At 36.3% G+C, this 13,690-nt stretch overlaps 1 protein-coding gene and 1 non-coding gene across 6 annotated transcripts in view; both read right to left on the reverse strand.

Moving 5' to 3' along the window:
- Positions 1-13,690, reverse strand: part of SLC44A5 (solute carrier family 44 member 5) — a 372,817-nt gene that overhangs the window by 292,286 nt on the left and 66,841 nt on the right. For 4 of the 5 annotated variants that reach the window (XM_027770865.1, XM_006146051.1, XM_006146047.1 and 1 more), the window contains exon 2: positions 9,126-9,204. The exons of the other annotated variant lie outside the window; for it this stretch is intronic. Coding sequence is in view for 1 of the 4 variants with exons in the window: in XM_006146051.1 (XP_006146113.1) it covers positions 9,126-9,138 (13 nt within the window). In the remaining 3 variants the exon portion in view is untranslated. The remainder of the gene's footprint in view (positions 1-9,125; positions 9,205-13,690) is intronic. 5 annotated transcript variants of the gene reach the window in all.
- LOC114007403 (U6 spliceosomal RNA) lies at positions 5,084-5,187 on the reverse strand. The gene has a single exon (XR_003549035.1). It is a non-coding gene; the product is annotated as a U6 spliceosomal RNA (small nuclear RNA).

Here is a 13,690-nt window from a genome sequence, read left to right on the forward strand (position 1 = left end):
ATAGGGATACGACAAAAAAGAAAACTATAGACATATATCTCTGATGAATATAGATGCAAAAATTCTCAACAAGATACTAGCTATCTGTATTCAACAGCATATAAAAAAGATTATTCATCACAATCAGGTAGGCTTTATTCCAGAGATGCAAGGTGGTTAAACATATTCAAATCATAAATGTATACACCATATTAACAGAAAGAAAGATAAAAACCACATGATCATTTCAATTTATACAGAAAAAAACATTTGACAAAATACAACATTCCTTTATAATTAAGACTCTCAGTAAAATTGGCATAGAAGGATCATTTCTCAGCATAATAAAAACCTTTTATGAAAAACCTATAGCTAACATTACACCCAAAGGGGAAAAGCTAAAATCGTTTCCACTAAAAACTGGTACAAGACAAGTCTGCCCACTCTCATCACTCCTATTCAACATAGTACTGAAAGTCCTAGCCAATGCAATCAGACAAGAGAATAAAATAAAAGGTTGTCCAATACAGAAAGAAGAGTTGAAATTTTCTCTTGTTTGCAGATAATATGATTGTATACATAGGAGACCCAATAGCATCCATGAAAAACTTCTCAAAGTAATAAATGCATACAGTAAAGTGGCAGGATACAAAATGAACTTACAAAAATCTATAGCATTTCTATATACAAATAACAAGCAGACAAAGACAGAACTGAAGAAAGTAATCCCATTTACCATAGCCACAAAAAGTATAAAATACCTAGGAATAAAACTAACCAAGGAAGTCAAGGACCTCTATGAGGAAAACTAAAAATCTTCAAAAAGAAATCAAGAAGGACACAAAAAAGTGGAAGGACATCCATGTTCTTGGATTAGGAAAATTAATATAATCAAAATGGCAATTCTTCCCAAATTAATCTACATAATTAATGCAATCCCTATAAAATTACAAGGAACATTCTTCACAGATCTAAAAGAGACAATTATAGAATTTGTCTGGAATCATAAAAGACCCCATATTGCTAAAGCCATCCAGCACAAGGAGAGTGAAATGAGTGGCATCTCACTTCCTGACCCAAAAATATACTACAAGGCTGTGAAATCAAAACAGCATGGTATTGGCACAAAAACAGACATGAGGACCAATGGAACAGAGTAGAGATCCTAGAAATAAACGCCAAAACATACAGCCAATTCATCTTTGACAAAGGGTACTAGTCAATCTAGTGGGAAAAGGAAAAGTTCTTTAGCAAATGGTGCTGGAAAAACTGGGTATCTACCTGCACAAAGATGAATCTGAACCCCTGTCACTATTAACATAAATCAACTCAAAATGCATCAAAGATCTAAACCTATGACTGCAAACTATAAAACTACTGGTGAAAACCACTGGGGAACCTTTGGGAGACATTGGGGTAGGCAAAGACTTCTTAAGCCAGACCCCCAAAGCACAGGCAATAATCCCCAAAAGAGACAGGTAGAATTATTAAGAAGTTTCTCTACAACAAAGGTCACAGTAATTAGTGTGAATCGACAATCCTTGGAATGAGAGAAAAATTTTGTTAACTATGCCTCAGATAAGGAACTGATAACCAGAAATCACAGGGAACTCAAGCAGCTTACCCAGAAGAAAATTATTAGCCCAATTAAAAGATGGGAAAATGAGCTGAATAAACAACTCTAATGAAGACATATGAACAGCCAAAAACCATATGAAAAAATGTTCAACATCCCTCATCATAAAAAAATGTTCAATATCCTTCATCAAAACCAAAAGGAGATACCATCTAACCCCAGTCAGAATGGTGAAGATTAAAAAAAAAACACAAAATGGGAAGTGCTGGTGGAGATGTGGTGAAAGGGGAACTCTCATACATTGTTGGTGGGAATGTAAATTGGTTCACCCACTATGGAAAACGATATGGAGGTTCCTCAAAAACCTTCAAATAGAACTACCATATGATCCAGCAATTCCACTCCTGAGCATTTACCCAAAGGACAGGAGAATGCTAGGTCAGAAAAATGCTTGCACAACTATATTTACTGTGGCATTATTCACAATCATTAAAATATGGAACCAAGCCAAATGTCCACAAACAGATGAATGGACTGAAAAAATGTGGCACATATTCTCCATGGAATACTATTCAGCCATAAAAAAAACAAGACCCTGGCATTTGATAGAAAGTGGACGAACATGGAAGATTTATCCCTGAGTGGAGCAAGTCAGGCTATGAAAAAGAGACATTGTATGTCTCCACTTAACATATACCGACTGATATACCAAGTGTCTAAACTCTACGGTAGAGACTGAAAGACTGGTGGGCAAAATGCATTAAAAATTGTTATGAACACTGGGGACAAAGTGGAAGAGGAGTGGGAGAGGGGAAGAGTGCAGGAAGAAAAATTTGTGGAAAAATGGAGAAGTAAGACATTTATGGGACACGGATATGGTTGTTGGCTGTTGATGATGGCATGTAGAGGATTCTCGATTAGAGTATTCTCGATTCACCTGCGTGAGTAAAATCATGTTGGGTAAAATCTCTTTGCAATCTAAATTATGTATAATGATTGAATGTATAAATAATAATATAAATAAATAATTTTTTAAAAGAATGAAACCAAGAGTTATAGTCAGATTCTGCCTTACTAGTCTAGGCATAGACTCTTTAGGCAAAAAGACTAACCAGGACAACTCTTGACTTCTAGAAAATAGACCAATATTTCTTTAAGAATGATTTGTGAAAACATCAGTGCACTCTGCCTTATGAGCTACTCATTCTAAAAAATCAGAGACTGTTTCTCCTGTATCACATTGAGGTAGGAGACAGAGACTCTAAGAATATAATTAGGGTGTAGGCCCAAAATGAAATCACAAAATGTCTAAGTTTTAAGATGGGGACAGAACAGCTCAGCCGCAGCTCAGCTCTCACTGAACTGCTTGCTTACAAGAAACAGCTTGCAGCAGTGACTCAATGAAAACCTAGGCAGCATGACATAAAGCAAATATAAGAATTAAATTTTTTTCCAGGCCTTATTCTGAGAAGATAATGGTCTTTATGGTGGTTTTAGATAGTCTCATGACTTTTGTACCCACTCAAAACTAGCAAAAATAACTGGACCCATCTGCCATGTGACTCCTACTACAGGAGGAACACACGCACAAGCCTCACCTAAGAACAAATCTGGACAAAGCCCCCCCCTAACCAAGCTATTCCCCTCTCCTAGCCTCAGTTCCACTCCAGCAATCCATTCAAATATGTTCCCTGCTTGGGAGCTCTGTTCTTCCTTCTCTGCTTTAATAATCTCTATTCTCTCTGTGTGTTCATGTCTCTAATTCTTCATGCCCATGAGAAAAAGAATTGGATTTGCTGCTGTTCTTTCATTGGGTTTTGGGCCCACCCCAACTTTCCACATCTATTGTACATTATTGAATCATTTTTCAGTCAATATACTTACTCTTCTGGAAAAGGGGACAGGCACCCCACTCACTTATCAGAAATATTTTTAGTCAGCATCCAAGACACTATTCATAATTACAAAAAATCTTTTAAGATACTTCCACTTTCAGAACAAAAATCTATAAATTCCTTGAAAAATAACTATATGCTGGCTAATCCATTTTAGGAGGATTAGTCAGAAAGACCCAATTGGGAATCAGAGTTTTGTGACTTAGCTGAGGCTATGAGCAAATTACTTAAATCACCATTAAGGCTAAATTTCCTGGTTTTTATAGTAGTCAAAATAAAACTAATTTCACAGTGTGATTCTAAGGATTACGTGAGAAACAGGAAAAGTTTCCCCATAAAAATGCTTGGCCCATGACAGAAACAAAAGAAGTATCATTTTCCTACCTCATTTCCTTTTAAAAGAAAAATATCTAAGTCAACATGACTTTGAATGTTTTATATGGTTCAGAAATTTAAGAAACATGCTAACCTTTTATCTATGCAACAATAGTTTTCATAGCTAGTTTGAAGTAACTACTATTCGTGTATGCAATTATACATGGCATTTGAATGAATTATAAACTCTGTGCAATCATCTAGATGAACAATTCAAATTGGTACCGTAATCTGGATCCCTTTTTCCAGAAATATGTTGCAACTTTATTTATTTATTTATTTTTCCAAAGGGCTAATGCACATGCAGGGAAAGATACAGAGAGAAGAAAAGTGAGAAATTACCCCCTAGGGGGTGTGACCACACCACAATCCCTTCTCCTCCATGCTCTTCTCAGAATTTGGGGCACACAACTGTATGTACCCAGCGTGATTTTCTACCTGACAGGTCCAGGACTCAAACCATGATTGACCATGTGGGAATTCAGCATCTTAACCACCAGACCACCTGCTGACCCCATAACTTTATTTCTTTTTTAATGAACCCTTCTTTGGTAGAAGAGAAAAAGGGAAGAATTATCTCTCTTCATTAGCAACGTGTTGATGGCCTCTTTGCCACAGAGTCTACTTCTTTCATGTTAGATAACATGCATCTCTCAAAATATTTCTACTTATCTGTCTTTCATAGCCTGCTTAAGGCCTCTAATGTTGCAAATACACCAATCTATACAGAGTTAGCAGCAAATACACACAGTCTTGCAAAAAGAAGAGGGGAGAAAAGCACATTTGACGCATCTAACAGAGTAGGCAGAAACAGTCTTACAGCCAAGAGCAACAGCAGGCTTGTCCATCTGTCCATCATCAAACTGAGTTGTGCCCACTAGTTATCAACAGGAGGTAGCCATGTGGGCATCCCAATAAAACAGAATTTCTGCTACTGGGAAGATAAGGTGAGGAGGGAAGTTAATGACTATTTCAAAATCAATTCCTGAGTTAGCATGATGTAGACAAAGAATTGCTGCTTTTTTTTACACATAAACTATAAAACCTTGTCATATTTTATTCATTCATTAAACACTTTTTAGATGCTTTTTAGAATTCAGGCACTATTTGGGCCACTATGAACACAGGGAATAATTTCATTCTTCAGGAATTCTGTTTCATGAGAGAGTCAAAAGCAAACAAGCAATTATAGTAGAGGAAGATGACAGCTAATATACATACAATACGCTACAGGAACCCAAAGAAAGAAATAGCACACATAATATTGCCATGGCAATTTTACAAATTTCTGAGTCATCTTTGCACAGGGGCTATGCTAATCTTCTCTAGTATTCCAGTATTGCAGGATTGAAACCAACTACAGAAGCAGAATAAAATAATCCAAGAATGAATGGATGGGTTGTGGTCAGTTATGTTTCTTTTAGGGTAGAAGAAAAAGTGCTGTTGTTTTAACCATAATTTATTTAGTCTTTTTTATGTGCATGTTTCACTTTTATATGACTGATAACTTTATTAATTCCATCTAAACATGTCGCTTTCTACATTCTCTAATATTATTATGTTTGAGGGTGTTATCACTGGACAACAGAGATAGGACAGAGATACAATCTAGATGCAGATATAGATGCAGATGTAGTAGCACAGATATACAAATTGATACAGATAGCTTCTTAATTCTAGAAATACTACTTGTGCTATAATTCTTAAATTTTAGAATGAAATATTGTCTTTCAAGCAATTTCCAACAGAAAAGTAAATGTAAGACATAGCATTTATTGACATTTACCAAAATTAAGGTTTAATGCAAATAAATCCTTACTATGCTGTAAGATAGCCTATAAAGACTTCCTTTCAATAGAAGAAATGATAAAGAGTGAATTGAGGCACTACCATTAAAGCTAATGTAAAAAGACAGGGTAAACTGCCAGCTTGAAAATCTTATTTAATGTCTATTGGTTTTGTTGCTAACACACAAACTTGGAAACATAAAATCTACATCAGTTTCAGATGACATTTATTCCTCTCTCAATCAATTTTTGTGCTAAAAGGTTTGCCCAAGTTTCCTCTTGGTTACCACTGGCTTTAGCATTACTGAAACCAGACATTGGTCCTGAAGTTATAGACACATAAAAATATTGGTATTCATGTCCATGACCCCTATCCCAGTCACAGGAGCCAATGGCACATTCTCATATAGAGTATGAGGCATTAGTTTGCCCCAGGTACTAGGGGCACCAGGATAGCAGGTACAAGGCTCACCCAGAGTCTGGGTCAGCCTTGAAAAACCCACTCCAACAAATAACAGTCATTATTTCCCTTGATTCTATCCTGGTGGCCACTAAATATCAAATGCTCTATCCTCTGACAAAATTTAAGAAAATAGGATCACATTGTTATTACTATCCAGCAATCTGACAACACATGAAAGTCCTAAATTTTGTCTCTAATTTCTAATTAACCATATAATAAACTTCTTTCACATGCCAAAATTTCACTTGTACCTAGTCTATATGTAATGAAAACTATAATCTCCACAGTATAGCCTAATGTTTTTATTTTGTCCATCCATTCTGTGTTCACTATGGGTTTTTCTTATTAAAATCCCTTGAACACTTCTCAGTTAATTTTATTTTTACCAAATGTTTTCTACTGACAGCTGGTAGTTATGCTATGGTCTATGCTCTTTTTGTGTTGTTTTTTTTTTAAAGAGGTTTTTGCTATAGGGCATGTGTGCTCACCAGACAGACAGAGAGACAGAGAGACAGAAAGCAAGAAATCACCCCCCAGGGAGGAATGGCCAAGCCGCAATCCCTTCTCCTCCATTCTCCTCTCAGGATCTTGAGTACACATGCACATGTGCCCGGCGTGAGTTTTAAGTCAGCAGGTCTGGGACGCGAACCGCAGTCGACTACGTGGGGGTCCAGCGACATAGCCATTACAACTAACTGCTGGTCCCGTGTCTATACTCTTCTGTAAGTACACAAGTGATGTCCTATGAATGGATACATTTTTGCCAAGATATTTGCTATTTTCTATGACTTTTTAAATAGATTTCTAATGAACATAGTCGTTTCATTCATTACATGTGTAAAAGCTAAAGGAAAAAAAAAAACTGGATTAAAGCATAAAACGTTAATGTCCTTATAGAGTGAGTTGAGTAATGATGCTAGCCCAAGGAATCTGACTCATAAATGCTGTGGAGAAAGTCATTCATTAACTTAAGGTCAAAGACATGCAAGCTATTTGACATCAAATAGTAGTCTCAGAAGCATTAATAAATGAAAATTTTCAAAAAGTGGATGCTGCTGTGAAAAAAAAAAGTTTTGTTCTAATAGTGAGAGCTGTGATTTTCTTTTAGTCATTAATCAAAAAGAGAGATAATATTCAATGAGCAACATAGAAAAGGGCTGGGTAACACTCAACTTTTGAGTGTATCATGGTTCCAAAAGTCCAAAGGTATGCTAGTTGTATAGTGTTGAGAAAGCATTTTCCCTTAAAGCATAGTTAGATATAGTAGCAGTGCTTTGCTTTTAACTCACATATGCCAATCTAAATCAGAATGCAGTTGAAGTTTAAGATGGCCCTAGTAATACTATTTGATATTTACTTAGCCATTTTGTTATACATTTCTGAATTTCTCTGTGAACAATAAGGAAAACCACCATATATATTATGCATAAGTATACTACTACTTGGGCACTGTGCCAATTTAGTTCTTAACTCAATCTGTGAGATAATTATTGATTTTTCTTTTACAGATGAGCAAACAGGCTTAAAATACAAAAGTGATATGCCCTAGGCATGGCTATGTTAATAACACTATATAAGGGAGGGAGTATTCAAAAAGTTTATTCAAATATATATTATGAAAAAATATGCATGAACTTCAAAGCGTTTTGCACTAAATAAACTTGTACTTTCATTCTATCTTTCCATGAACTTTTTGAAGTCTCATCAGTTTAAGAGAAAATGCCCTTTAAACTGGGGATTCCCCATTTCTCATACTTCAGAAACAAAGAGCAATCCATACTCTGAAGGCAGAGGCTCTAGACACAGGGCCACAGGACCAGACAGATGCCCTGTCAGGGTCTGCCTATAAAGTATAATATATTGATGGCCCTCAGGAGCATATGCAGATTTACACATATTCTTGGGCCCACTTTAAGAGTCTTGTTAGACCTTTAGATCCTGTTTTAATAACTCTTTTAATCTTTTTAATATTCTCAGTCACAGATCAAAGCCACTGCTTAGCTTTAAGGTACACACTCTGTATTTTCCACTTTAATTTGTAATTATGCCACACTGTACTTTTTTTTTAATAGCAAGGGATAAATTTTCCTTCATGAAGGAATACAATTTTTTATAAGGAAAATGGTATTCATTTCCCCAAACAGTAAGAAACACATTTTCAAAAGTCAAAAGCTATATATGGAGAGAATAAAAAGATGGATAAGACTTAGTCTGTGCCTACAAGGGGCTATAACATCTAATGATGGAGACATAGTTTGAATCAGGCAAAGGCTAAGTTGAGTCCATGTTTCCTGTTCAAGAAACAACTTCTGATATCATTTTGTTTATCTAAGGAGCAAGCACTCTTTGTTCCAAGTGAGAAAGGGAGCTAAAAAAATAATCCTTTGAGTTAAAATGCTAAGACTAAAAGGATACTTGCTCTAGGAACTAGCTAGTGGCACAGGAGTAACACAGCCGGACCCACACAGGAAGATCCTGGGTTCATATCCCAGGGCCTCTGTGTACACACCAGGCACATACATGCATACCAATGACCCAGGCTGGCTAAGGCTAAGAGTGGATCACAACATGAAGACCCTGTTGGAAATCTCTCTCTCTCTCTCTCTCTCTCTGTCTCACTCTCACACTTGCTCTGTCATGGAAGAAATAAAATTAGTATATATACATATATACATGCATACATACACATATTCTGATTCTAACAATAACTCCTAAGGTAGAGAAATGATGCAGAAGAACGGGAGAAGTTTCAGAACTGACTTGAGTATGCCTAGCGATGTGTTTTTACAAACCGCAGTCCCTACTTGCTATATTCCCCAGAACCACTACTATAGACAGTTCCCAGCTATGGAAGGGATGATGTTATAAAGCTCAGGGGCCTTGAGATGGAAAAGACTGAGAACCACAATGTCTAACATTATCCAGTTTTCAATTCCTAATGACACCATAATGTACATTCTTGTATCTACTTGTCTATGTTCAATACTGAGCAAAGAATATTTAACACAAAAGTCCAGATCAAGAGGGACTTAATTTGAGTAGATGATTACCTTCGTCACTCATTAAGATAAGAAGCTGTCTCTTCAGAAGGCCTGAATCACCGCAAAGCTGAGTTGCTTAGAAAGGAGGCTGTGATAAAAACAAGTTTGAAGATGGTTATCTAAAGCAAATGATTTTAACTCATTAAAAGCCAACCTTTTGTGAAAACTCTCTTCCTTCCTGGAATACTTTACTCTTCTTAAAAACAAACAAACAAACAAACAAACAAACAAAAAGAATTAGTCTAATCCTCTTCTGCACATAAAATACTACAGGTTTTTACTCTCTTTGGAGACAGACTTTCTTTTCTTTATTATTAAAATAAAATTCTCTGTGCCACAGCATCTTGAATCTATCTCATTCCTTTTTTATTTTTAAGATTATTTTTTTTTACATGCGCACTTGCTAGAGAGTAAGAAAGAGACATAAAGAGAAAGACATACACAGAGAGAGGGAAAGTCAGAAATCACCCCCCAGGGGAAATGGTCATGCCACAGTCTCTTTATTTCCATTCTTTTCTTTGGGTTCTGGACATGCACACACATGTCCTGGTGTGATTTTCAAGTCATCAGGTCCAGGACTGGAACCACAGTTGACCATATGGAAGGCCAGCACCTTAACCACCATACCAGATGCTGGCCACTCAATTCCTTATTTTTTTTCCTCTATCTTCTTTCACATTTTACATTCCACCATGAAATGCCTCCCTAATAGGTTGTTTCTTTCTTGTCCTCTGCCCATTTGCATCCTTTCTTTAGCACTTATATTTGTTGTATGTTTTGTTGTCACACTGATTAACAAATTGATTGAGGTGAATGTCATTTTTGTTATGAGTTTACCATTGTTTTCCCTATCTTAATTTAGGAGGAGAGATTATGATTAAACAACACATAACTGTATAAACTTAAGTTATGAAAAACATTTTCTAAAATGAAAGGAGAAAACTATTGAGTTTTGCAATGTAGGAGTCACTGATAAAATTTTGACATATTTTTTGGAGTATCTTTCTATGTCTATTTTTTAACTTTTTATTCTAAAATAACTTTAGATTTACTGAAAAGTTGTAAAAGTACTACAAAGAGTTTCTATATGTTCTTTATTCAGCTTGTACTATTAACACGTTAACATCTTCTATTCCATGGTATAATTATCTAGACCTCCTAGATATATTTTGAAAAGATTGAATATTTTTATTCAGTACCATTATATTTAATATGCTAACCAAAACAGTATTATTATTTTAAATCTTTTTTTTTTTTGGAGAGGATTTTCGCTATAGGGCGCATGTGCTCGCCAGACAGAGAGAGAGACAGAGAGACAGAAAGCGAGAAATCATCCCCCAGGGGTATGGCCACGCCGCAATTCCTTCTCCTCCATTCTCCTCTCGGGATCTTGGGCACACACGCACACGTGCCTGGCATGAGTTTTAAGCCACCAGGTCTGGGACGCGAACCGCGGTCGACTACATGGGAGTCCAGCGACATAGCCATTACGGTAACTGCTGGTCCCTATTATTTTAAATCTTCAAAAACATTTTTTTAGGTTTTTGCCATAGGGCACATGTGCTTGTTTTGTTTTCATTTTGATAATCAAAAATTATTTTGCCAACTAAAAACAGAATATCTATTTTATAATAGTAATTTGTAATTGAATGGTGTTTTCATAAAATAGGGCTTCCATTTCTTTTTTAAGAATTATTTAAAAAGAAGAATTATTTAATTTTGTTCCTCATTATCATCATCATCATTATTAATTTCTATAGGGCACATACACTCAGAGAGAGAGAGAGAGAGAAAGCTGCCAAATCTGGGACTTGAACTACAATCGGCCATGTGGGAGTCCAGTCCCTTAACCATCACACCAACCACTGGATCCAAGGCTTCGATTTCTTAAACTGCCATTTCTCAAACTGAGATCTGCCCACCACTAACCATCTGAAGATGGGACTCTTAGAAATTAGAAGTTAAGGGAATCTTTTGGGACCAGCAGTTGGCATAATGGCTATGTCACTGGACTCCCATATAGTCGACCACAGTTCAAGTCTTGGACCCTGTGTCTTAAAACTCATGCTGGGCGCATGTGGGTGCGAGTCCAAGATCACTAGAGGAGAATGGAGGAGAAGGAATTGCAGTGTGGCCATCCCCCTGGGGGGATTTCTCACTTTCTGTCTCTGTCTTTCTCTGTGAGCAAGCCCACACATGTGCCCTATAGTAAAAACCTCTCCAAAAAAAAAATAAATAAATAAGGGAATTTTCATCCTTACAAAAGGGTCTGCACATTACTTAGATTTGACAAAAACTGTAATAGGTATGATGGTTAAGGGGAAATTTCCACTTGAAATGCATATCATATACAGTAAAAACAGTTTATCAAGGGATTAGTTTGCATAGTATGCTCTCTAGTATTAATTATTTTACATTCTTTCAATGTCTTACAAATACTCATCACTACACTAAAACCTAATTTCCTTCTGGCTGTTGAAAACTGAAAATCAAATAACTGTATCTCACTTCTACAATACCAGAGTGTTTAAAAGTCCCCAAAGATCCCAGGCTCTCTTATGTCACCTGTTTCTGCTCCTGCTCCCGTTGCCTGGAATACTCTCTCATTCTATCCCTCCATAATGGACAACTGGATAATTTCAGTGCCTCATTGTCATTCCTTTCCAGCACACCAAGCCTCAATATTGTCTTTTTATTTTTTAATTAGTATTGTCTTAATTATTGTGTTCTTGATCTGTTTTTCCTCTATGTTGCATTATCTTTCTATATTTTGATAGCTGTCACCTCTCCTCACTGTCAGAACTTAAGAACAAAAAGACTTAGTACTGTAGCTCTAGTGCCTAGCTGATCCCCAGACACACAATAGAAGCCCCATTAATGTTTATAAAATGTATTAACCATATAAGGCAACAATCTCCTGAGAGAGTTATAAGCAATTCAATCAAAATTTTCTAAATTATTCTGATAAACAATACTGCAGTTCATCTTCCTATGCTGCTATCAGTTCTGTCTCATAGAATCTACAGCTTTGGCACTGCCAAAATACTTTCTATTCTGTGATGACTGACAGGTTGAAGATAATATTTTTCCTCAGGCAGAGGACTAATAATCACTCCATCTTTTTTTTTTTTTTTCCCCCAGATAAAGTAAAAGAGTAAGCATGTGAGGGAGGGAGAGAGACATATGTATTTCCGACAAGGTCTCACCATGTCACCTGCCCAACCTCCCAATTAGCCAGGACCTCAAGCATGTACCCACTACACTATATGTTTAAGTTGAACTTAGGCCTCCAATGCAGCCTGTCATCACACAGTGCCATATTCCCATTTATACTACTGCAGCTGGGTCTCTGCTTTTTCTTTCTTTTTTTTTTTTTTCATTTTCTATACTATAATAAATTCAAATGTACAGAAAAGTTGGAAAATCCTATGGTTTGACATTTTCTCTACCCAATCTCATGATGAAATTTAACTGTCGTTGTAACAGTAGTAAGAGGTGGGAACTTTAAAAGGTGATTATACTGTGAGGGCTTTGCCTAATGACTAGATCTATGTCATTGTCATCAAGTTAGGTTCATTATCATAGGAGTAGGTTCCTTATAAAAGGGTGAGTTTGGCCCCATGTGTTCTCTCTCTTCTGCTCTCTCTTTACATTTCTGCCAGGTGATGCCTTCTCCATGTCTGATGCAGCAAGGAAGTCCTCACCAGACAGAGCTCATCAATCTTGAACTTTCCAACCTCCAGAACTATGAGCCAATAAATGTCTGCTATATTATAAATTTCTCAATCAGTGGTATTCTGTTATGGAAGCACAAAATGAGTTAAGACAGAAGAATAGAACAATAAATTATATCATACCTTCAACCCATTCACTAATTGTTTTCATTTTGTCCTATCTTATTTCTCTCTGTCTTCCTACACATGTCCCTTTATCCCTAAATATTTCTGTGTTATTTTCCTACAAGCAAGGATATTCTCATTTATAACCATAGTACATTTATCAAATCCAGGAATTTCACATTTATATAATACTCTTATCAAATACAGACTATATTAATTTTTCTCTAATTGTCTTAGTAAAGTCCTTTATAGAAAATATTTTCTCTGATCTGGGACCAGCAGTTGGCATAATGGCTATGTCGCTGGACTCCCATATAGTTGACCACGGTTCGAGTCCTGGACCTGGTGCCTTAAACTCATGCTGGGTGCGTGTGAGTGCGTGCTCAAGATCCCAAGAGGAGAAGAAGGGATTGCAGTGTGGCCATACCCCCTGGGGGGTGATTTCTCACTTCCTGTCTCTCTGTCTCTCTTTGTCTTTCTGGTAAGCGCACACACCCTAGAGCAAAAATCTCTCCAAAAAAAATTTTAAAAGAAAAAGAACATATTTTCTCTGATCCAAATCTAAGATCACACATTACATGTCATTGACATAACTTATTACTCTCCTTCATCTAAAATCATTCTTCACCATTTTTTTATATGATACTAAAATTTTTCAGAAGTACCAAGGCAGTTGTTTTGAAGAATGTCTTTTGGTCTGTCTGATGTTTCTGATCTATTATATTTATATTATGC

Source organism: Tupaia chinensis, unplaced genomic scaffold (genome assembly GCF_000334495.1).
Source record: "Tupaia chinensis unplaced genomic scaffold, TupChi_1.0 Scaffold000164_1, whole genome shotgun sequence".
NCBI classification, from domain to species: domain Eukaryota; kingdom Metazoa; phylum Chordata; class Mammalia; order Scandentia; family Tupaiidae; genus Tupaia; species Tupaia belangeri.